The sequence below is a fragment of the Gorilla gorilla genome, chromosome 17 (assembly GCF_029281585.2).
Source record: "Gorilla gorilla gorilla isolate KB3781 chromosome 17, NHGRI_mGorGor1-v2.1_pri, whole genome shotgun sequence".
Taxonomy (NCBI): domain Eukaryota; kingdom Metazoa; phylum Chordata; class Mammalia; order Primates; family Hominidae; genus Gorilla; species Gorilla gorilla.
Window position 1 is genome coordinate 109,052,332 of NC_073241.2, and position 24,641 is coordinate 109,076,972.

General features: G+C 54.3%; 1 protein-coding gene across 3 annotated transcripts in view; it reads left to right on the top strand.

The window, feature by feature from the left end:
- CTDP1 (CTD phosphatase subunit 1) overlaps positions 1 to 24,641 on the top strand; it is a 74,153-nt gene that overhangs the window by 47,809 nt on the left and 1,703 nt on the right. For 2 of the 3 annotated variants that reach the window (XM_004059573.5, XM_063699329.1), the window contains exons 11-12: positions 3,550 to 3,712; positions 10,237 to 10,403. In XM_004059573.5, coding sequence (XP_004059621.4) covers positions 3,550 to 3,712; positions 10,237 to 10,403 — 330 coding nt within the window. The remainder of the gene's footprint in view (positions 1 to 3,549; positions 3,713 to 10,236; positions 10,404 to 24,641) is intronic. The other variant, XM_019014211.4, reaches the window with a different exon arrangement.

A 24,641-nucleotide genomic window follows, 5' to 3' on the forward strand; every position in this document is an offset into this window, starting at 1 on the left:
GGTTCTGATGAGTGATCTTCTGTCTTTGACCGTTTTTCCTGTAGGTAAGCTGTGTTTTCTCTTTCACTGCCTTCCAGGTTTTTCTCTGTCTTTAGTTGAGGTTTGATGACGAGGTGTCCTGGTGTAGATTTGGAGGGTTTACCTTGTTTATGTTTGACTCTGCTTTTTGAGTTGGAAGGTTTATGTCTTTTGACGTCTTTGGGACATTTCCAGCCATTGCTTTTCAGGGCCATCTCTGCCATGCTGGGATGGCAGGACACGGATGCTGAGGCTTTTTGTATCTCGTGCATCTCTAAGCTGTGTTCTTTTTCCTGCAGCTCGTTTTCTCTGTTGTCCAGGTTGGGTGACTTCTGTTAGATTTTCGGGTTCACAGCCTTCCTCTGTCTCCTTCATTTGTTGCTAGTCTGTCCAGGACATTTTTTGGTTTTAGTTTTTATTTTTTGTTTATAAAATGTCTGTATCTTCTATTTCTTTGCCGATCCTTTCTGTGTTTTTCAGTTGTTTCAAGCATATTTGCAGTTGCCTCTTGAAGCATTTTTATCATGGATGCTATAAAATCATTGTGAATTTTAGCATCTCTGCCCTCTCAGCTTGGCCCTTGTTGATTGTCCTTTTCTCCATAGTTTGAGATCTTCCTGGTTCTTGCTGTGGCAGGTGATACTGGATTGAAACCTGGACCTGTCACATCATGTTAGGAGACTCTGGATCTTATTTAAACCTTCTCCCATCACTGATTTTTTTTTGGGCCATGCTCCAGCAGCAGGAGTGGAGGCCCCCTTGTTCCTGCCATTTGGGATAGGAGTCCAGTTCCCCACACGGCCTCTTTTTGATGCCTGACAGTGGGGGATGGAGGTGACGACGCCATTGCTGGTGGACGGCTGTGGGGGTGGGGTGACACCATTGTTGGTGGACGGCTGTGGGGGAAGGGGGTGACGCCGTTGCTGGTGGACGGCTGTCGGGGTGGGGTGACACCATTGTTGGTGGACGGCTGTGGGGTATGGGGGTGACGCCGTTGCTGGTGGACGGCTGTCGGGGTGGGGTGACACCATTGTTGGTGGACGGCTGTGAGGTATGGGGGTGACGCCGTTGCTGGTGGACGGCTGTGGGGGTGGGGTGACGCCGTTGCTGGTGGACGGCTGTCGGGGTGGGGTGACGCCGTTGCTGGTGGACGGCTGTGGGGGATGGGGGTGACGCCGTTGCTGGTGGACGGCTGTGGGGGTGGGGTGACTCCGTTGCTGGTGGACGGCTGTGGGGGTGGGGTGACGCCGTTGCTGGTGGACGGCTGTGGGGGTGGGGTGACGCCGTTGCTGGTGGACGGCTGTCGGGGTGGGGTGACGCCGTTGCTGGTGGACGGCTGTCGGGGTGGGGTGACGCCGTTGCTGGTGGACGGCTGTCGGGGTGGGGTGACGCCGTTGCTGGTGGACGGCTGTGGGGTATGGGGTTGATGCCGTTGCTGGTGGACGGCTGTGGGGGTGGGGTGACGCCGTTGCTGGTGGACGGCTGTCGGGGTGGGGTGACGCCGTTGCTGGTGGACGGCTGTCGGGGTGGGGTGATGCCGTTGCTGGTGGACGGCTGTGGGGTATGGGGTTGATGCCGTTGCTGGTGGACGGCTGTGGGGGTGGGGTGATGCCGTTGCTGGTGGACAGTTGTGGGGTATGGGGGTGACGCCCTTGCTGGTGGACTGCTGTAGGGGATGGGGGTGACGCCGTTGCTGGTGGATGGCTGTGGGGGCTGGTGAGAATCCTGACCTTCCCGCATGGGTGGGTGGGGCCTCATTGCTGCCGGTGGGGTTGGATGTCAGTCTCCTCCATGGCCTTCTCTGAGACCCCAGAGGTGGGGTGTTTGGTGGGAGTAGAGCAGTTATCACAGGTTTTTAACATTTAGTTGAAACATTTAATTCAGTTTAAAATAACAGTGCAGTTGGCCCTTTGAACAACACTGCTTTGAACTGCGTGTGTCCAGTTGTACGTACATGGGTGTTTCAGCCAAATGCAGATGGGAAGCGTGGCGGTCACAGGATGGGAAGCGCAGCGTTCACAGAGTTCGCGGGATGCGAAGCGCGGCATTCGCGGGGTGGGAAGCCTGGCATTCGCGGTGTTCGTGGGATGGGAAGCGCGGCTTTCGCGGGATGGGAAGCGTGGCGTTTGCGGCATTCGTGGGATGGGAAACGCATGTTCACAGAGGGCCGCCGTGAAGAGTGGACTTTGACAAGGCTTGGGAAGTCCTGAATTCCAAACAGCGCAGATCAGCACTTTCAGATTTCTGGGCAGAAAATCTTCTCTCCGTTAGTAAATAGCCTAACACGGTTGTGTCTTTTTAGTTTTGTGACTTTGACTTAGTGCCCGTTTTCCTTCACCAGGATGGGTTTTATCCCCTCGTCCTCGTGCCTGTCCCGAGCGAGCTGGTATCTGGGACGCACGCTTAGTGCCTCCTGGTCTCGTCCTTTGGTCATCCAGGGAAGAACCAGCAGCTAGAAACAGCCGCCTCTCAGGAGGGCCGCACCACCCCTTTCCCAGAGGCTTGCCTTAAATTCCAGCAGTCAGAGGCATGCATCAGAATATATTAATAAGATTGACATATCCAGATCCAGAAAGATGTGTACAGAGGAGAGAAACCATTTCAAACGGAGCTGCGGTTTTAACATGGCAGAAAGATCCTTGAAACAGAAGATTGGCCCTTTCTAGTTGATTTATTACATTAATATTTAACTATACAAGCACAAGATTTACCTTTTTCTGTTTTTTCGTGAATTTTTTTTTTAAGATGGAGTCTTGCTCTGTTGCCCAGGCTGGAGTGCAGTGGTGCAATCTCAGCTCACTGCAACCTCTGCCTCCCAGGTTCAAGCGATTCTCCTGCCTCAGCCTCCTGAGTAGCTGGGATTACAGGCGTGCACCACCACACCGGGCTAATATTTGTATTTTTAGTAGAGATGGGGTTTAGCCATGTTGGCCAGGCTGGTCTCAAACTCCTCACCTGAAGTGATCCACCCGCCTCGGCCTCCCAAAGTGCTGGCTTTACAAGCGTGAGCCACCGTGCTGACCTGTGAAATGATTTTAATTTCAGCCCACTGACGTCTGTTTTGTCACTTGGCCGTTTTTCGTGTCTGTTTTCGTAGCCTGGAGATGTTGCATTTTCTTGTTTTGTGTTTTGCCGTGTAGCTCTCCGGACCCTATTTTGAGGGTGAATGACATGTCCTGGGGGTTCCCAGAACACGGTTCATCTCCCGTCTCTCTTTGCCCTTTATTCTAAGATGCCAGAGCCCGGCAGATGCTCTCTGCCCCACGGGGGTTTTGTGGATAAAAGAAGGTGGGTGTTATTTTTCCACAGGATAGTCAGAAACATGTTTTGCCACTCACCCTGGCTCAGTTAGCAAATTCTGATCCATTAACCTCTGAAAAGTGTATTGGCGAAACATCACATTTTTCATACGTGTTCCCTGTTGGGGTGTGTGAGTGTTTACCTAGTCCGAGAGCCAGGAGTCTGATTCGGTGCGGAAAAGTGCCATTCGAACTGACCTTCCTCATGTGGGACCTGTGAAATTCCTTTCAGAGCGGTTCCGCCACCCCAGCCGCAGATGTTTGGTGAAGAGCTGCCTGACGCTCAGGACGGAGAGCAGCCTGGCCCTTCTAGAAGAAAGCGACAGCCCAGTATGTCTGAGACAATGCCGCTGTACACTCTTTGTAAGGAGGATTTAGAGAGTATGGACAAAGAGGTGAGCCAACCCCACGCCCCGGTGCCCGCGCCGGCGCTCGTGCTGGGGCCGCAGAGCTCTGGTGTGCGGGCGGATTGCTGAGCTGTGCACCTGGAGGTAGAGCTAGAGTCCTGCACTTGCGTAGTTGTGTCTGGTTTGGGACGAGCACTTGTGTTTTTCACGCAACTTCCTATTCAAGGAGACCTGGAACAGCATTAAGCAATGTGTCCGCAGTGTGTGGCATGAGAACACGTGGAAGTTGTGGCTTAGGAATCGTGCCTGCGTCTTCACCAGGACCGATGCCGCCCAGCCCCTCCGGCTCTCCCGGCCCACCCCAAGGACATGGGACGGGGTCTGGAGGCACTCATGGTCATGACAAGGGGTGACCCTGGAGCCGGTCAACACCCCCTGCCTGACGCTGACCGGCCCCCGTTGAGAAACGCTGGAGGGCTTTGTGTCTGTTGCACGTGGGCCTTAAACACACGCACACAGAGTGACTGGTGATTCTCACAGCATCTCGTTATCACAGCGCGAAACAACTTTAGGCAGCATCAGTGGAGCTGGGGTTTTCTCAGCCGGGTCCTGCTTGGCCCCTGTGTCCTGGGCCCCTTGGCCCGTGTGCTTCTCCTCTTGGGTCCCAGGCCGCCCCCTGATAGAAGGTTCCACAACAGTCCGGATGTTAAGGATGGGCGATCTGCGCAGCACCGTCCTTCGGAGACTGTTCTTTAGGAGGACTGTCCTGGGAAACCACATCCCGTGTCCTCCTGTAAGGTGCCCTCATGGGTGGCGCCTGTGTGGGGTCCTCACCTGCAGCTGGTCAGGGCACAGGCCGTCCCCTTCCCTCAGGTCTTCATGTTCCCACCAGAGCCTGTCCTCCCTGCCTGCCTGGCACCGCTGTCCTCTGGAGAGAGCCACCATTCTGTTTGCATCCAGAAGGCAGCAGAGGTTTCTTGAGGAGGAAAACAGCTCCTGCGTATTTTCAACAGTAGCAGAAAAATGCAGATAGTTCTATTCAGGACAGACTCGTCTCAGTAACTCAGGTCATCACCTTTAGACGCCAGTTTATCTTGTGAGGATCAGACCGTTTTTTGAGGTGTGCTGAATTTCTCTGCCATTCTTCTGTCTTTTTGAACATTAGCTGTTTTTTGTTTCACAAAAATGTTTTGTCTAAAAAAAATTTTTCTCAGCCACTACCTGTAAGCCCAGACCACTTTATTTAAGATTCCAGAAGGTTCTGTATAAGGAACAGTCACCTGCCTAGGACCAGGGATGGGAGGAGAGGAGGGAGGAACGCTGCCTCTTCCTGCCTGGAAGCTGCTGACACGTCCCATCTCCCTCCTGGTTTCCTGGTCGGGCGTGGAGGACTCGGGGTCTCTTCCCCACGCAGTCCTGTTTCAGGCAGTGGTGACAACTGGTTCTTAGTCATTTGATATCAAAGGGGGTTGAATTCTCAATGGGAGACAGATGTCTTGAACGCACTCAGCAGCTTTCAGCCACCCCAAAACCTAATCCTTTCTCTCAGAAATAAAAAGTGATCGTAAACCCCCAGATGTAGCTCTTTGGGAACAAATGGTATTGAAAGCAGAAGGCTGCAGCCGTGGATTGTTCTGTGCATGGGAGAGAGGCCAGAGGGTTTTATGTTCGTGAATATTTAAAGCCTCCTTGATTCTCTGTGAGTCCTGGGCCCTTAAGACAATCAGCGCCTGCAGGCAGGAGAAGGGGTCAGAGGAGCCCCGGCGCCAAGGACCCGAGGCCTCTGGAAGCTGGAAGATGCAAGGAAGGGATTCTCCCGGTGGACACCTGGATTTTGGTCCTGTGAGGCTCATGTTGGACTTCTGACCTGCACAGCTGTGAGGTTGTGAATTTGGATCTTTTGAGCCATGGCGCCTGGTTATTACAGCAGCCTCAGGAAGCTCCTCGTGGCCTGGCCCTGGCCTGACAGCCTCGTCTCACATGTGTCCCTCTTCCACTCCATGTGCTTGGGGCAGATGAGGCAGCCGCACCCCAGATAAGCCTGTCTCTCGGGCCCGTTGCCTGCACGCCCCCGTGAGCCTGTGAGACGGACTAGGTACCTGCCCTGGGGTGCTCCCTGGAAGCTGCCATTGGCCCCTCTTCATCCTGGGGATACATGGGGTGGGGCTGCTGCTCGTTTTGGGGCACAGACGATGGGGAGTCAAGAGGATCTGGAACCAGGGTCAAGTGCAGCCTGTCGGGGGGCCTTTGAGTGAGGGGTGTCGAGACCTCTGGCCATTTCCGGCGCGTCAGTGTGTTAGGTGGGCATTGGCTGCTTCAGTGGTAAAGGAAGGGTCTCCACGTCGACAGAGGAGAGGCAAAGTTGCTGACCCAAGAGTAGCGCCTGCCGTGGGGGATACTGCTCCCACCCACACTGACAAGGGCTTCCCCGCCCCTCATGTGAGGAGCAGCTTTGAGAACTCACGCCTGGTCAGTGCTGTGGGAATGTGTGCCCAGTTCCTTGAGACCCAGTAGGCATCTGGATTTCTTCTTGGGTTTAAACCACGGAGGCTTCTACAGCTAGCAGACCACTCACTTGATGTCACTGCTTTCAAGGAAAACCGGTCCCCTGGGTAGCACGTGCTTCTGACCGCCACGTCCAGAACGTGCCTAAGCAGAGCGAGGCATGGCGTCAGTAAGCGTTCACCTGCAACGGCTTTGAAGAAACCTGAAAGCCATGAAAATTAACTTGTAATTTTATCTTAACCGTTTTTAAATTCCGCATTTAATATACGTGGAAGCCAAGAAATATGACGACCCTGATAAAATGCCTCAAGAACAGAGGCCGGGTGTGGGGCCACCATCACCAGGAGTGCTCCCAAGATCACGTGAGATGTAAGAACTCACTAACATCAGGAGTGCTCCCAAATCACATGAGACATGAGAACTAACATCAGGAGTGCTCCCAAAATCACATGAGACTTGAGAACTCGCTAACATGAGAAGTGCTCCCAAAATCACATAGACATGAGAACTCGCCAACATCAGGAGTGCTCCCAAAATCACATGAGACATAGGAACTCCCTGTCACCAGGAGTGCTCCCAAAATCATGTGAGACGTAAGAACTCCCTAACAGGAGTGCTCCCAAAATCATGAGATGTAAGAACTCAACTGTCACCAGGAGTGCTCCCAAAATCATGTGAGACGTAAGAACTCGCTAACATCAGGAGTGCTCCCAAAATCACTTGAGACATGAAAACTCGCTCTCACCAGGAGTGCTCCCAAAATCACAGGAGATGTGAGAACTCGCTAACGTGGGTTTTTCTTCTGGAGGTGACTCTAAAGCATGCACCCCCACACAGTCCCTGAGTCTCCTCATGGTGGGCGTGGCCAAAGCACTGTGCCTGGTGACTGTGAATAGCACTCAGTCCTCGCGCTGCGGCCTCGGCACAGGACGAATGTGTGTTGCGTGTGTGGATCCTCATGCTGCGGCCTCGGCACAGGACGGGTGTGCGTTTGGTGTGTTTGTGCACAAACACCCGCCTGTCTCAGCCAGCGCACAAAGAGACTCACACCCACGTGTCGGTCCCCCTGCAGGTTCCTGTGTGATCATGGAACTGCGGGGAAGGGAAGGTGCCAGAACCAGGGCTGGGAGATCACCGAGGGTTGAGGTGGGGCCCGTCCCCTGTACACCCCTGCGGAAAAGCCTGCTGGGCCCCAAAGCCGGCGTCCGCTGCCTCTGCAGCTGCGTTACCTCGTTTCTGCCTGTTCTGCTGGGCCCCAAAGCTGGCGTCCGCTGCCTCTCCAGCTGCGTTACCTCGTTCCTGCCTGTTCTGCTGGGCCCCAAAGCCGGCATCCGCTGCCTCTCCGGCTGCGTTACCTCGTTTCAGCCTGTTCTGCTTCTCATGCTCAGGGTGCTTTCCCGACCTTGCTCTGTGTCTCTTCTTGTTTCCCGTCCTCTCTCTCGAAGCCGTCCCACCTCACTCCAGGGCAGAGCTGGGGAGAGTTTTATTCTGTGATCCAGGGTCGTGCAAGGAGGTTGGTAGAAACATTTCATTTCCGTGCATTGATAGGATACAGTAGCATCTGCTGTTATCTGTATTTGCTCTTTGGTAGAAATTCCAACACTTAGGTATGAATTCATTTGTGTTTTTTCTCTTTACATACTTTTAAATTTTCCTTAAGATTAAAAAAATTATGTTAGCATGTTTTAAGTAAATACAAACGACCCTCAACTTTACAATGGTTCGCTTAACAATTTTGTAACTTTACAATGATGTGCAAGTGACGTGTGTTTGGTAGAAACCACACTTTGAATTAGAAGTTTTGGCTCAGAATTCTGTAGAACAGCTTGTTCCAAGTCGGCCTTGTGCTGGACGACTTTGCCAGCGATGGGGTAATGTCTGAGCGTGGAAGGCAGCTGGGCCGGGTGTGCTGACACATTTTCAGCCTGTGATGGGCTCTTCTGGACGTGACCCCATCCTGCGTCAAGGAGCCTCTGTAGTGAAGAAAACTGTTTTTCAGAAAGTGCAGTCACCTTTTTTGTAAAAACAAGCCCAGGAAAGGTAGGTGTCGTTCCCACATCAGTGTGTTTACACGAGTCAGGCAGAAAGAGGGAGAGATCGGAGGAGCATGATGTAGGCGAGGTCAGGTTTTAATGTGAATGTGTGCCCTGCCTCACCAGCTGCCCTGCCTCACCAGCTGCCCTGCCTCACCAGCTGCCCTGCCTCACCAGCTGCCCTGCCTCACCAGCGTTGGCTGCCCTGCCTCACCAGCGTTGGCACGGACGTCTGAGGCCCTCCCAGGTGGGGCACCACGCTAGCGAGGGTCCCTCGGGTCCGTGGGCTGCCGTGCTGGCCGGCCCGCCTGCCCTTGGCTGTCAAATGTAAAATAACAGATTTTAACAGTGCCTTGTTTTTCTCTCTTGACAAGGTATGATGCCGTGTTAAAGGCCCTAAGTATTTCAGAATAGAATTTAGTAGAATTATTCCCGTAGGAGATTTGCCATCGAAACAGTAAATTCAGTGATGTAAGCATTCTGGTGAAGTGTGAACATCAGTAACCTCGTCGAGTAACCAGATGCTCTTACTAAATACCATTCCATGCCAGCATCCCTGGTAACGTGTTACTTTTAGAGATCATTATAATGACCTGATGATAAAGCCCCTGCCTTAGCTGATTAACCATTGGTTAAAATGTTTCTGCCTTTTAATGATTCAGGCCAGGGCGCATGTGCTGTGACTCGCTGGACACGTGGTGATGAGTTTGAAATTGCAGAGTGGACGGGGTGGATGAGTCGGCCTCCATGTGGGCTCGGGGGCTGAGCTGTGATTTCTGATCAAAGCGGCTTCACACCGAGTCTCTGTGACTCTGGACTCGGCCTCGACTGCTCCGAACCGCGCCTGTCTCAGGAGTTGTGCTCCGTCCTCTGTGGCCGTTTCTCGTACCTGCTGCGGGGGTGGGGTTGGGTCGGCGTCGGTGAGTGCCCCTCGAGGCCCCAGCCAGGTGTGCACCCCCAGATCCCTCCTGGGAAACAGCCTGCGCTGGGGGACTGTGGTCAGGCCGCCCCGCCTCACCTTCCCGTCTCAGGGACCACGGGGCTGTGCCGTCACACACAGACGCCCTCAACATCGGAGAGCTGTGAGCAGGGCCGTGCTCTTGGGATGGGAGCCCCCGGGAGAGCTGCCCGCCAACACCGCTCCGACGTGATCCGTGCTGGACATAAAGGGCTCTTCCCTCCGCTAGTCGTCGGCCGAGCGGGCCCCTCGCTCCTGGGTGTAAGTTCTTTCTGTGCGTCCTTCTCCCATCTCCGTGCAGTTCAGGAGAGGAGGGGAGAACTTGAATTCACCTCCCAGCACTGGGCTCAACCTTTCCCGCCGCCACATTGAGGCACTGACGGTACCCACCTCCCGCCTGCTGAGGTTCGGGGAGGCTGAGGTTTGGATGCAGTACTCCCATCACCTGCTCACTTGCCTGCCGCCTCTGTTGCCACTCCCGTCCGCGTCACACGTGTCAGGCGTGGGGCCGGCTGAGCTCACGCCAGGTGTTCAGGAGTCGCCCTCTCTGCATGTTTCCCAAATTGGAGGCGTGCCCAGAGCGAGCGGGTGGACATCTTAGTGAGCGTCCCTGTGGCACGGCCATGTCTCCACCCCCAGGTGGCTGCTCTCCTCCCAGATTCCAGGATGGGAAGGACTGGGACGCCTCCCCGAAAGCCCTGCCACTCAGGAGTCGTGCTGTGAATCTCATTGATCTTGAAAATTTCAAGCAAATATTCTGATTATTCACCATAAAATCCAACAGTGCACTAGGAATAAAGTCCCTGTTCACGTAAGGGACAGAAGGAATTTAAACCCAATCTTTGCCTGCGAACCGACTGTCTGGGTTTGCTCTGTGGATTTCCAAGCGTCTTTTGCACGGGTCTTTGTTAAGGATTGGTTGAGTTTCAAGCCCCAGGGCTCAGGTAGAAAGCAGAGTGCTACCTCCAGCCCCCACCCTGCTGCACTCAGAGCCCTGGACTCTGCCGGGAGAAGCCTGTTGCGGGGGGACGGGGCCCGGGAAGGAGGTCTGTCGCTGACTCTTGGCTGTTTGTCAGGTGGACGACATCCTTGGAGAAGGCAGCGATGACAGCGACAGCGAGAAGAGGAGGCCTGAGGAGCAGGAGGAGGAGCCCCAGCCCCGGAAGCCAGGGACCCGAAGGGAGCGGACGCTCGGGGCACCGGCGTCCAGCGAGAGGAGCGCGGCAGGGGGCCGGGGGCCCAGGTGAGTGCGGGGTCTGAGGTGGGAGGGGCCTGACACGGGCTCCCGGAGGTGACTCTGTAGTTGATGGGCCGCCTGCTTGCATCTCATTCTTCACGCCCTCCACCATTCTGTGTGTGACACCAGCAGCTTCCAAACTCAGCAGCCCCTGGTGATGGCCACTTGGTTGTCTCCATGCTGAGATCCATGTCATCTTACATGTGCGCAGGCGTGTGTGGGGTCTGCACGTGTGCGCAGGTGTGTGTGGGGGGGTCTGCACGTGTGTGCAGGCGTGTGTGGGGGGTCTGCACGTGTGTGCAGGCGTGTGTGGGGTCTACACGTGTGTGCAGGCGTGTGGGGGGTCTGCACGTGTGCGCAGGCGTGTGTGAGGTGTCTACAGGCGTGTGTGAGGTATCTACACGTGCACAGGCGTGTGTGGGGTCTGCACGTGTGTGCAGGTGTGGGGGGTCTGCATGTGTGCACGCAGGCATGTACGGGGTCTATGTGTGCACAGGCGTGTTCAGGGTCTGCACATGGCACTGCTGGTCAGGAGCCAGCGTCCTGCATGTCGAGGGTGGTGCCTGATGTGGGTCCCCCGCCGGTGACAGTGGTCCCCGCCTCCGGCGTGCGGTCTGTGGGTGGGAAGAGCTGAGCACCATGGTTTGCTTTGCGCTTCCTTCGCCATGAATGAGGCCTGTTTTCAGGCGTTTGGCCGCAACAGCGCACTCTGAACGCTGCTCACCTGCTCCTTGTGACTGGTCAGTGTTTTCTGCATTGCCGTGAAAGGTATCTTTTTGTCACCTTTAACTTTGATGACATTTCTGCCATGCAGAGATGTTACTATTGTGCAGATCTTACAGCCGCTTGGTTCTGAATCTTGTCTGAGAATCTTAACCCTGTGTCTTTTCCTTGGATGCGTTTATGTTTGACCTTTTCTACATATGAATCTTTGTAAATTAAGATTTATTTTTTAGTAAGGGGGGGATTTAGCTTTTTTCCCAGATGATTAGCTCACGGTCCCATCGCAGTTTCTGACATCATCTTTCTCCACTAATCGGCTTTGTTCTCTGGATCTCTGTGCTGCTGTCGAATGGTGGGGAGGAGCCGGTTTGCTTTGAGACATCTTTTCTCAGGTTGGTCGATGAACAGGCATGAAACCCAGGGTGTGGAGAGGTCCCCGTCCCGCATCCCCCGTGCATGTCCTTGTGTGAAAGGCACCCACCTCACTGCCCGGTTCTGGGTGGTGGCGGAGACCTGCCGTGCCCTTAGGCATTTTGGGTGCCGTCTGTTGATTCTTAGCATTCAACATACAGACTGCGTCTCTTCTTGCTTCCGCCAATATCAACACGCCAGGATTTGGGGGTGTGGAATGACGCAGTGTTTCCTGTGACCGTAAATTGCTTTTACCAAATAGAATAGGACACGGTGATGCTGTTCCCTTTCTTAAACATCTGTTTTACCTGGATTTGATAATTACCTCACTTTTGTTAGCTTTCTTCCTTTTTGCCTGTTTCTGAATCCCTGGCTGCCTCTCCGCTCCACTCCCCCAGCCTCCCCCGCAGGTCCCCGCCCCCACCCCCGCCCGCCCTGCTTGCCGCCCCCGGGAGTTGTCTTCCCCACTCTGTGGGGTGTTCTCTGTCTCTGCATTTTGGTGGAGTACATCTCCCAGAAGCTTCCTGGGAAAGTGTCTTTGTTCTGTCCATACGTCCGCAGTCGGCGGGCTGCGTAACCCCAGGTGGCAGCATCTCCTTGAGTATTTAGAAGCACGGCTCCCGTCTTCAGCTCCGGGGCTGTTCCGAGGCCGTCCGAGGTAACCTCGGAGGCTTTGTGTTGCCCGCCCGTTAGACAGGATGTGGCCCTCCAGGTCCTGCCGACATCCTCAGTACAGACGCGTGTCCCGAGGATTTGCCCTGAGAACTTGGTCTCCAGAGCCTTCTCGCGTCTGCTGCGGGGCCGTGGGCCGGTATTTGGACCTCTGCATCCTGGTTTCCTCACCTGTGAAATGAGGTAGGAGCAGCGCCAGCCTCGGAGGAGCTGCTCCCAGCTTCAGCAGGCGAGCAGGGGGCGTTCCAGGTGCACGTCTGGTGTCTGTGGTGAAGAAGACAGTGCAGACTGCTTTCTTTCTCCCCACGTCTGGTCTTACTCTTAGGCTCTCCTGTAGGTGAATAAACAGCATTTCAAGAAAAGAGTGTAACTCATTCAGGCAATCCAGTTACAAAATTGGGCCAGAAATTCCAGCAACAAATGCAGACAAGACAAGATAGTCATTGTTCCGTTTGCAGGAATTACTTACAGAAAATCACTTGATTTGCAGCTCTGTGGTTTACCAGGGAAATGAGTGCAGCTTCTCTCCTGGCAACCCACTCTGTGTTTACCACGTAGAAAGCAGCATTTTCCAGCTGTGTTGAAATGATATGAAATTGTTTTAGGAGAGATTTTGAAATTCCGTATTGGGTGATAACAAGCCTTGGTTCTTCCCACATGAATTACGGGGTGGTTTTGCCTGGCCGTACCTTCCTTCACTTTTCTGTGTAGACCCATTGGGTCTGTCGTGAAGCTCTGGGGTCAGGCCCGGGGAAGGCGGTGCACTGGGGGCCTCTGGGAGGGTTCCACTGCCCTCCCCTGAAGACCCTCTAGCCTGGGGCTGAGCTGAGCCAGCTCCAAGGAGTCTGTCTGCCATGGCCATGTTAGTATCTGTGGATTTGCAGCGTGCTCTTTGTATGAACATAGGTGGTTTAACCTGATAGTTTTTTTTCTAATTAAAAGAAGAAACCCAAAGTGTTTTTCCACTAAGACCAGTCAGGGTGTTGCCGGCGGCCAGCCACGTCATCCGGGATACGTGCTGCGTCCGTGTCTCCCCCTGTGGGCAACTGGATGTGGCGCTCAGCGGGTCGGGACGCAGAGCTGCTGAAGACTTGGGGGCCAGGACTGGAGTTAGCACCCCTGGGTTTTTGGGGTTTTTTTTGTTTTTTTTTTGTTGTTGTTGTTGTTGTTTTTTGCTAAATGACCTGCGCACGGCAGAACTGACCCTCACGGGTGAAACCACGCAAGCACTATTAGAGAACCACGCAAACACGGAACTGACCCTCCCTGGTGAAACCGCACGAGCACAATTAGAAAACCCGTCTGCTCTGGCGCGGCTTCCATGCTGCCCTCCCAGCTGCAGGAGGCGGTTGGGGCTCTGCCTCTCCATTCTGGCTCCTCGGGCAAGGACCAGATCAGTACTGTAATTGCCGTTTCACTCTGTGTCTTACAGACTCGGTGGGCTTGGGTGATTTCAGAATTTGAGATCAGGAGAGTAAGGTGTCCTGGGAGTCTGTTCAGGTTCTGCTGCGCAGCCTTCATACCCGCCGCCAGGATGAGTGGGACTCTCATACCCACGGCCGGGACGGGTGGGACTCTCATACGCATGGCCGGGACGGGTGGGACTCTCATACCCACGGCCGGGACGGGTGGGACTCTCATACCCACGGCCGGGACGGGTGGGACTCTCATACCCACGGCCGGGACGGGTGGGACTCTCATACCCATGGCGGGGACGGGTGGGACTCATACCCACGGCCGGGACGGGTGGGACTCTCATACCCACGGCCGGGACGGGTGGGACTCTCATACCCACGGCCTGGACGGGTGGGACTCTCATACCCATGGCCGGGATGGGTGGGACTCTCATACCCACGGCCGGGATGGGTGGGACTCTCATACCCATGGCGGGGATGGGTGGGACTCGGTGCTTGCTCCCTGCCTGCGCCACACCTGCTGTTTGCAGATCGCTGTGGGCGTGTGGCCGCGATAGCAGCCTGACTGCTGGGGGCCGTGTGTGCCCCTCGAAAGGGTGGGGCGGTGGTGTTTGTTCAGCTTCCTGGGTGGGGCGGTGGGGTCTTTTCAGCTTCCTGTCAGTTGGGTTTTTGTGACTCTTGGACTTTGGGGACCTCACTCCTTCCTTAAAGACCAGGGACTTCCAGTTTTATTTCATTCCTGTTTATGGGATATTCAGTGAGATGTGAATGTTTTGAAATTTTTCACATGAAATTTTTGCTTGTAACGAAGTAAATGTGGTTTGAGTTTTTTATTTTTGCATGTCGAACATGTAGGTTTCATCATGATTCTTTCCCATGCGTGGCGACGCGTTTCGTACAGAAGCCAGAGGTAACTCTGCTCTTTCCCGTCAGTGCTCTAGCTGGTGGTACGTCTTGCTAATTTCGCATGGCCAAGCTGTTCCACAGCATCTTAATGTCAGTTGAACTTGAAAATGAGTTTTAACAGAAGGGGGAAGGTTGTGTTTTTTACTTGTCTACCAAGAGTGATTCATTCTTCTCTCAAGTCAACAAACATCAGATGCCTGCTCTATATGCAGCCGCCTGCCGGGCACTTTCACTCCTTAAAATAAATCCTCAGAATAAAAAACCAAACAAATCATCTTCAGAATGTTTAAGGATCTCACAGACACATTGTCCCAACACCAGTTCCAGGTACCGAAAAGAACAGGCGCCCAGGTGAGGTGAGGTCCCCTGCACAGGTTGGGTGAGGTCCCCCGTACGGTTGATCTGTCCCTGAGCCTGTGGTTGGGTGAGGTCCCCCATACGGTTGATCTGTCCCTGAGCCCGTGGTTGGGTGAGGTCCCCGTGCGGTTGATCTGTCCCTGAGCCCGTGGTTGGGTGAGGTCCCCGTGCAGTTGATCTGTCCCTGAGCCCGTGGTTGGGTGAGGTCCCCGTGCGGTTGATCTGTCCCTGAGCCCGTGGTTGGGTGAGGTCCCCGTGCGGTTGATCTGTCCCTGAGCCTATCCTTTTATGCTTTTGGTGGCCGGAGGTGAATCATCACTCACAAAGGCAACTTTAAAATATACCATAGCCTCTTTCTTCAGATCATTCCTAGAGTTCGCGGAGAAGTGAAAACGACATTGAGTTAACTGCCAAGAAACATAGCATAGCATTGGTGGGAGCTGTTATGTTACTGGCAGGAAGATGAGCTGGTCGTTCCCATGATCTGTTGACAGAGACAACAGCTGACGATGGCTCCCTAAGTACTTGGAGATTTTAGTCCTGGTGCCCCCGTTTCCTGTCCCATCTGGTGCAGTGATAAACAGGAAAGGAAAACAGCACCACATTTTAAAGGCTTAGTTTCCTGACATGAGTACCCAGATCCCAACACTCAGCTCTTCTCCACAGGGGTGTGTGGTCAGCCTGCGTGGGAGACACAGGGCGGCAGGCAGGGTCCTTCTGAGGTTCACCTCCTCTTGTCCGTTTGGGAGGGTTGCGTGAGCTCCCACTCTTAGACAACAGGGAATAGTGCTCCACCAGAAACACTCACACATCAAAGTTGTTTTTAATCTTGGATAATTAACTAAGAAAGATAATCTTTAGGAGAGAGAGGAGCAGAAAAACTATTCAAAGACATAATGACTGAAAACTCCCCAAATTTAATGGAAAACATTAATTTATACATCCCAGAAGCGCAACAAACTCCAAATAGGATGAACACAAAGATCCTTACCTAGGCACATCCCAGTGGAAGAGGAAATGCCGGGAGCAGGGCTGGGGGCAGCAGAGGAGGCATGAGGCGTCCGTGGGAGAGAGGCCTGAGGGTGGGAGAACCCATCACACCACAGCCGCTTCTCCTCAAGAGATGGCACCACCACACCCAGGCCCCTGTATCCAGCAAAACAACCTTTCAAAAACAAAGGCAGGGTTTTCCCAGACAGTGGGAATTCACTAGCAGACGCACCTTACAAGAAGTTCTAAAGGAAGCTCTTCAGGCTGAAAGCAGGTGACTTAGATGAAAATCTGAATCCACACAAACAAGCAAGCACGAGGAATGCAGATTATGTAACTCTGTAAGGTAGCGTGTTGCTTCTCCTTTCTTCTCTTGATTTAAAAAGCAGTATAGTTTTATAGTATAAGACTCTATGCCTGGGCATGTGGTGGCTGTGGCTCACGCCTATAATCCTAGCACTTTAGGACGCCGAGTTGGGCAGATCACTTGAGGTCAGGAGTTCAAGACCAACCTGGCCAACATGGTGAAACCCTGTCTCTACTGAAAATACAAAAATTAGCTGGGCGTGGTGGTGCACGCTTGTAATTTCAGCTACTCAGGAGGCTGAGGTACAAGAATCACTAGAACCCAGAGGGGAGGTTGCAGTGAGCCAAGATCACGCCACTGCACTCCATCCTGGGCCACAGAGCAAGACCCTGTCACAAAACGAAATAAAACAACTCTTTGTACCTAATTGTATTGTTGGGCCCATACCATGTGGAGATGTAACATTTGCCAGTAGCCACGCCGAGGAGGGGCCTAGGATTAAATGACAGCAGATGGTGACTGGAATTTACAGCAAGAGCTGAAGAGACCCAGGAGTGCTGAACAAGAAGGTTGGTCTCACCGCGCTCCGAGTGTGCACCTGCTGCCCCTCCTGCTATAAATAATCACAACGATGCATTGTTGGGTTTGTAGCATGCATGGATGTGGTATTGTACAGTGAAGCACAAAGTGAGGAGGGGCTGAGCTGTGCAGCAGCCATGTCTCCGTATCGAATTGGAATTAGGCCAGCATGAGTCCAAAATTGATTCTGATCGAGCGAGATATATGTATGCTAAACCCAAGAGCAGACGCTAAGGAAGTAACTCAAAATACATCGTGAAACAGATCATACAAGTGTGAAAGGAGGATAAACCTTGGGCCCCACCATCATGAAACTGAAGGGAAAAGTCACACTGGGAACTGCTCAGGGCCAGCCTGCCTCCCGTTCTATCCAACCTGCCGCCCATTCTATCCAAAGCCACCCTCCGCTCACTGAGACAGGTGCAGATCTGATGGCCTCCTTTGGAGAGGCTGATCAGAAACTCAGGAGGATGCAGCCATTTGTCTCTTGTCTACCTGTGACCTGGAAGTCCCTCCCCGGTTCCAGCTGTCCCACCTTTCCAGAGTGAACCAGTGTTCATCTTACATATGTTCTTTCATGTCTCATGTCTCCCTAAAATGTATAAACCCGAGCTGTGCCCCGACCACCTCAGGCACATGTCAGGCCCTCCTGAGGCCGTGTCACGGGCAGGTGACCCCAACCTTGGCAAAATAAACTTTTTAAGTTAAGTGAGACCTGACACAGATACTTGGAGTTCACAAAAGGAACCAAAATGTTACATTAGACAATATTCACTTAATGCAAAAGAAAACAGAAAAGGGAAGACAGGAGCTAAAACTGCATGAGGCATGAGAAACAGAAAGCAGAGTGGCGGTGCGAACGCGAGGGGATTCAGAGCTTTAACTATGAGTGGATGAACAACTGGGTCAGAGGCCATCACCGTAGGAAAGCTGGAGTGTTCTGCTAATATCTGAGAAGACTGAATTTAAACAAAGAATGCTTCTGCAGGTAAAGAAGGACGCTTTATAATGATAACGGATGGAATTACGATGCTAAGAGCTGGATCCATCGGGAAGAGTGCCAGTTGCTAGCACACGTACACCAGAAGTGAGAACCAACTCACCAGTGGCAGAAACTGACAAGCAAAGGGAGAGGCGGCCATGGCGAGACCGTGGAGGTTCCCCCGCCACTCAGTCATGGGGGGTGACGTGGGAGGACGCTGCCCCTGGAGGGGCCACAGACCAGTCCTGAAGCTCTTACAGGAACGCAGGAGACCCTGGAGGGTCTTGAGGAAGAGCAGGCCAGAGGACGCACATCCTGCTTCAGCGTAATGGAGGCTGGTGTGATGACAGCGTGCTGGGCCGTGGAGCAGAAGTGTCCATCCCGGAACGGCCCCATGTCCGTGGCCAGCTGGCTCTCAGCAGGGGTACCAGGCCACTCCATGGGAAAGACTTGTGGGTCCTGAGAGTGGGTTGGGGAATCAGAAGGTGCTCCTGGGATTAGGAGGTGTCCCCACGACATGTAAGTTCATGTGAGTTTCAGGCTTTTCCAAAGCAGTTGTAATGAGTGTGGCATGGATAATTTTTGTGGGGAAGATGAGTGGTCAGCACACATACGTGTTTGACTGGATTGTGCATCCCTCCCATGCGTGTTCTGTCCCTGCGTCCCTCCCATGCGTGTTCTGTCCCTGCGTCCCTCCCATGCGTGTTCTGTCCCTGCGTCCCTCCCATGCGTGTTCTGTCCCTGCGTCCCTCCCATGCGTGTTCTGTCCCTGCGTCCCTCCCATGCGTGTTCTGACCCTGCGTCCCTCCCATGCGTGTTCTGACCCTGCGTCCCTCCCATGCGTGTTCTGACCCTGCGTCCCTCCCATGCGTGTTCTGACCCTGCGTCCCTCCCATGCGTGTTCTGTCCCTGCGTCCCTCCCATGCGTGTTCTGACCCTGCGTCCCTCCCATGCGTGTTCTGACTCTGCGTCCCTCCCATGCGTGTTCTGACTCTGCGGCCTCTTCAGGGTTTGCCACTCGAGGGTGTCAGAGGTGGAGGTTGTGTTCGTTCTCCCTTCACACAGCGCGCGGAGTTTTGATTTGTGAAAGTTTGCTTTTTCGTGTTTTCATAGCTACACAAACTGCATCTCTTGGAAAAGTGAGAGCGTTTTGACAACTGCTGTCACTGTGAACAGGTCAGGAGGCCCTGCCTTGCCCACCCCATACTTAGGGGCTTAAGAGACAAGGTCTCACTCTGTTGCCTGGGCTGGAGTGCAGTGGCACGATCATGGCTCACTGGAAGCTTGAACTCCTGGGCTCAAGGGATCCTCCCGCCTCAACCTTCCAAGGAGCTAGGACCACAGGTGCGCACCACCATGCCTGGCTAATGTTTTTAAAATTTTTTTGTAGAGATGGGGACTCCCTGTGTTGCCCATTGAGACCAGCCTGGCCTCAAACTCCTGGCCTCCAGCGATCCTCCCGCCTCAGCCTCCCAAAGTGCTGGACCTACAGGTGTGAACACCGTGCCCACCGTGCCTACCGTGCCTACCGTGCCTAGGGGTGTTAAAGTGGTCCTTGGCGCACAGGGCTAAAGGCTCCTGGTCGCGTGACTTGACCGTGTGCTGCCAGCCACTCCGGTGCCTGCAGTTTAGAATTTGGGTACAAAGCTGCTGAATCAAATAGTGTTTTTTAATGATTGCCCAATTTTAAATGAGACATTAATTTTTTTCCAGTCCTTTCATACCAATATATGAAGCAGCAATTCTTACCCTAAAATAGGTCACTGAACTTCCCACTTTAAAGAGCCCCGGCCTGGCAGCAGGCTCTCGGAGGGGAGGGTCAGGTGTGGTGAGCGCCCGACCAGCTCCCTGCGGGGAAGGGCCCCTGCCCCTCTTCCACCTGTAACACACACAGGTTCATTCTAATGCCATGAGATTGCTGAGGAGAGCATGACAATGTTCACACCCAGAGCTGTGGCATCCCCGCTGGGGCCCTGCGGGAACTGGGACTCAGGTGCAGACGCTGTGGAGGGAGGGCACCGCTGGCTCTCCCTGGGCCCGGGCCCGCTCTCAGCAGCAGACCAGCTCTTGCCGCCTGCTTTCCTTGGCAGAGCCCAGCCCTGTGTTGTAGGTGGTTGGACTGTTGGGTCCCGCTGACGTCATCTGGCGGGTTCCCTCCAGGTCCCCGCGGAGCCCCCGGGCTTGTGTGCGGCTTCACCTGCTTTGGGCAGCCCCACGCCGCTCTCACGCCACGTTCCACTCCAGGGTGCACTGGGGAAATAATCCGCCATGCGCAGCGCCTCCTGCAGGTGTCTGGTGCGTGCAGACCTGGCCATGCCAGCAAGGGTTTTTTAGTGACGTGGTGGCCTCACGGTGAGCAGCACTGGTCTTCCCTTTTGTTCCCGCAGCCACGCTGGCAGTGGCCACGGGAACCCTGTGCCTGTGGATTGTTCCATCCCCTTTGTATTAGATGCTGGTGTGACACAGTTGTGCATTTGCCGCACTGACGGATATCTTTCCGGTGCCAAATCGTGTGCACTGTGACAGCCCAGTGTGTTTGGAAAACTGAAATATGGGGTTGGGGTATACATATATATTATTCTGTTTGTGTTCTTGCCTTATTCCATGTTGAATTTGAGATCAATGTTAAAGCTTTAAATTTTCCCCAAATTCTGTTAATATTTCTCTGTGGAGCTGTGCAGCTGGTTGTATGAACAAAATACAAATATTGCATGTTATGCTGAGGAAATGAAGCTGGTATCAGTTACGGACATTTACTAACCGTCGCCTGCAGCTGTGTCTGATGTTCGAGGTAATTTTTAATGACTAAAGTCCATTCATCTCGTATTTTTAAATCCCATGCTCCAAACATGGTTTAACTAAGAGCAAAGGTTTTGTGCCACCTTAGTGAGGCGCTCCCTGTACTTCATCACGGAGCGAGACCGAGGGTGCGGCATTCGCAGCACCAGGAGGGACCGCGCAGGGCCTGGGGGGACCCGTGGAGGGAGGGCCGCTGCAGCCCGGGCTCTGTGACCCCTCAGGGTGGAAGCCGTTGACCTGGTCCCAGACACTCAGCCTCATGGAAGCCCTGGCCCTGTCTCCCCAGTCAGCTGCGTTTTTCCAAAGTGCGTGGAAGACGTTTCTCAGCATTCTTACCAGCATCGTGGGGTCCAGGCCCCTGCTGTGAGATGGGAATGGTGGCGCCTGCCCGCAGGTTTCTTGTGAAAATCGAAGGAAGAAGCACTTAGCACAGCCCCAAACCACAGCGTCCCCAGCTGTGGATCCACAAGAAACTGTTCCCAGCAAGTGCCGTGAGCGCCTGCGGCCGCCTCATCTGACACAACAGCAACAGAATCATGATCAGAGGCCTTTAGAGTCATCATTATCATGTCTATGTGTGAGCCGTGACTGCCTGGGAGCCGTGTCTGCCTGGGAGCCGTGACTGCCTGGGAGCCATGACTGCCTGGGAGCCGTGTCTGCCTGGGAGCCGTGTCTGCGTGCGAGCCGTGTCTGCCTGGGAGCCGTGTCTGCCTGGGAGCCGTGTCTGCGTGTGAGCCGTGTCTGCGTGTGAGCCGTGTCTGCCTGGGAGCCGTGTCTGCCTGGGAGCCATGACTGCCTGGGAGCCGTGTCTGCCTGGGAGCCGTGTCTGCGTGTGAGCCGTGTCTGCGTACGAGCCGTGTCTGCCTGGGAGCTGTGACTGCCTGGGAGCCGTGACTGCCTGGGAGCCGTGTCTGCCTGGGAGCCGTGTCTGCGTGTGAGCCGTGTCTGTGTGTGAGCTGTGTCTGCGTGTGAGCCGTGTCTGCGTACGAGCCGTGTCTGCCTGGGAGCCGTGACTGCCTGGGAGCCGTGTCTGCCTGGGAGCCGTGTCTGCGTGTGAGCCGTGTCTCTGTGTGAGCTGTGTTGGTGCATGTGCACAGGGCTCTCCAGCGGGAGCTGAGGTGGTCCCTTCCGTGGGCTCGGTTCAGGTCCTGTGACACCCTGCCAAGTTACGCTGGCGTTTCTGAAGGTGTCCTGCTGTCAACAGCACTCTGGGTGTTTTTGTCGGCCTTGTGAGGGGAACATATTTCTAAACCTCAAACAGAGAGTCACAGCTGGCATTTCCCATTCTTTGCCATCCTCTTGCTGCCGTTAGAACTCTGCCACGGATGGCTTCCCCGCTTGATTTTAGAAAGAAAGGAATTGTTGGAACTGGTTCTTGCACCTCTCGCCCTCCCCCTCCTCTCCCTGCTTGCCCCAGGGTCCCACCTGGCTCACGTCTGCCCCGTCTTCACTTTCGGTCGGGGCCCCTGCCCCTGCCCCTGCTCTGCTCGGTGCCCCTGGTACGTCCAACCCAGCGTCGCTGTGAGGGAGTCGACCACACCTGCCAGCACCCCCGAGTCTCGCCCCACTAGGAGGGGCCAGGGCTCCCTTGAGCAAGGCATCAGCACACGGGCAGGGAGCCGGGCACCAGACTATGAGGGTCGCGCCACGCACTCCTGAGGCCCCGTGCACACGAGATCCAGGCCCACCCCCTCCTGGGCTTGGTGACCGTCCCGAGCTCGACCTGAGAGGGCACTTCGGCTCTCCTGTTCACAGTCGTGACTGCCCCCTCCCCGAGGTCAGCGCCATGCACTGCTCTGGGGGCCTGAAACGCCACCTCTGTTCGCAGGGGTCTTCTGTCCCGTCCACCTGCCAGTGGGTTGAGCTCTTCCAGGGGTTCGGGGCACCCCTCACTGCAGCACCTTAACGTTTACGAGAACCGTCTCTGTCTTGTTTTGTTTCAAGTTCTCAAAACGGAGTGAGGTGGAGGAAGCCTAATGGGAGGACGGGAGCCGGGTTTTCCCGGAACAGCCGTCAGCGTGTATGCGGAGGAAGAGAGATGACTGATGAATTTGTTAATTGCCAAAAGCTTGTTGCTGTAGCAACCGGAGGCCAGACTCGTGGCCCTGACAGCGTCGTTGGTGTCAGCAGAGACTGGAAATAAAGGAAACTCGTGTATGATACGCCTGGCATCCTCAAAGCAAACAGCAGGCGGTGCCCAGCCTAACACAGGCACGGGCACAAGATCTGCAGACGAGGTGTGCAGAGGGGAAGCAGGTGCACAGAAAAGGTGCACGGAGCTTTTTTTTTTAAGACACGGTCTTGCTCTGTCGCCCAGGCTGGAGTGCAGTGTTGCGGTCATGGCCCAGGCTCACTGCAGCCTCCATTTCCTGGGCTCAGAGGATCCTTTTTCCTCAGCCTCCCAAATAGCTGGGACTCCAGGCATGCACCAACACTCCCAGCTAATTTGCAACCCCTCACTCTCATATAGCAATTAAAAGTAAGCCTTTATTTCTCAGTAGAAAATATTCATTCCAGTTGACATAAAAATGATAAATTCATTTAAAACTGGGACGGCAGGTATTAGGGCATGCACTTCCCGCTACTCCCGCCTTTTTTTTTTTTCCCCCCTGAGACAGAGTCTCACTCTGTCACCCAGGCTGGAGTGCAGTGGCGTGATCTCAGCTCACTGCAACTTCCGCCTCCCGGGTTCACACAATTCTCGTGCCCCGGCTTCCCGAGTAGCTGGGACTACAGGTGCCCGCCACCACACCTGGCTAATTTTTTGCTTTTTTTTTTTTTTTTTTTTTGTGGAGATGGGGTTTCACCATGTTGGTCAGGCTGGTCTTGAACTCCTGACCTCAGGTGATCCGCCTGACTTGGCCTCCCAAAGTGCTGGTATTACAGGTGTGAGCCGCCACGCCCTGCCTACTCCACTTTTAAATGATGGGATGCATTGCTTTTTAAGAAAGGATCTCGTGGATCCAGGGGTCCCAGTATGTGATGAAAGATGGCAGTTCCTATCTTACAGGGCGGGCTGGACTCAGAGGCAGGCCGGGGAGGGAGGGGCTGGGTACAGAGGACAGGCTGGGGAGGGAGGGGCTGGGTACAGAGGGCAGCCTTGGGAGGGAGGGGCTGGACTCAGAGGCAGGCCGGGGAGGGAGGGGCTGGGTACAGAGGGCAGGCCAGGGAGGGAGGGGCTGGGCACACAGAGGGCAGGCCAGGGAGGGAGGGGCTGGGCACAGAGGCAGGTCCAGGAGGGAAGGAGGGAGCGGGGGAGGGGCTGTCATCCTACGGCCCAGTGCCTGCCACCTGGACAGGACTTGGAGTTCTGGGGCCCTTGTGTTTCTCTCATGCGGTATTTCCTGGACCACGAACAGTTGGGTTCTTTGAACGAGCTTGTCGTGACTGATCGGCTGTGTGTGCCAGCCCACGGGGTTCTCTTGTCTTCTGTTGGTTCCATCTGATCTCCTGATTTTATTCCTTTTGTCTCTTATAAATGAACTGTGATTCTTCTTATACCAGCAAGAATGGTTTCAAGTTATTTCTGCGCTATAGTTTGTGTATGTTAGCCTCGAGTGCATGTGTGTTACATGCGTGCTGTGTGTGCATGCAGCTGTATCACAATTACCGTGCTATAGTTTGTGTGTGAGCCTCGAGTGCATGTGTGTTATATGCCTGCTGTGTGTGTGTGCAGCTGTATCACACATAACGTGTCACATAGGTGTGTATGTTAGCTACATTGTATCTACGTTAGCTAAGAAAATATTCTTAGGGTACTCACATATGGTGACTGTCGCTGGTTTCTCTCAGGACTTTTCAGGATTGTAACTGAAGGCTAGTATGGCCCATTTGCCGCTAATCAGGGTAAAATCAAAACAGGCTGTGCACATTTAACCAGGCTTCCATCTCTAAGGTTGTAGCTGAGGTTCCTTGTCGCAGTGGGACGTCCCAGCACGGCACCAGGAGGGAGGGTGTCTGGCAGGACATCAGGTGGTTGGAATTTCAGGGCTCTGGAGATCTCCTGGGTGTGCCCCGTTCAAGTCGGCTCACGTCACAGAAACCAGGTGCACCTGCAGAGGCTCCTAAGGAAAGCCTAGTGGCACCGGCTGGTTATGCAGAGG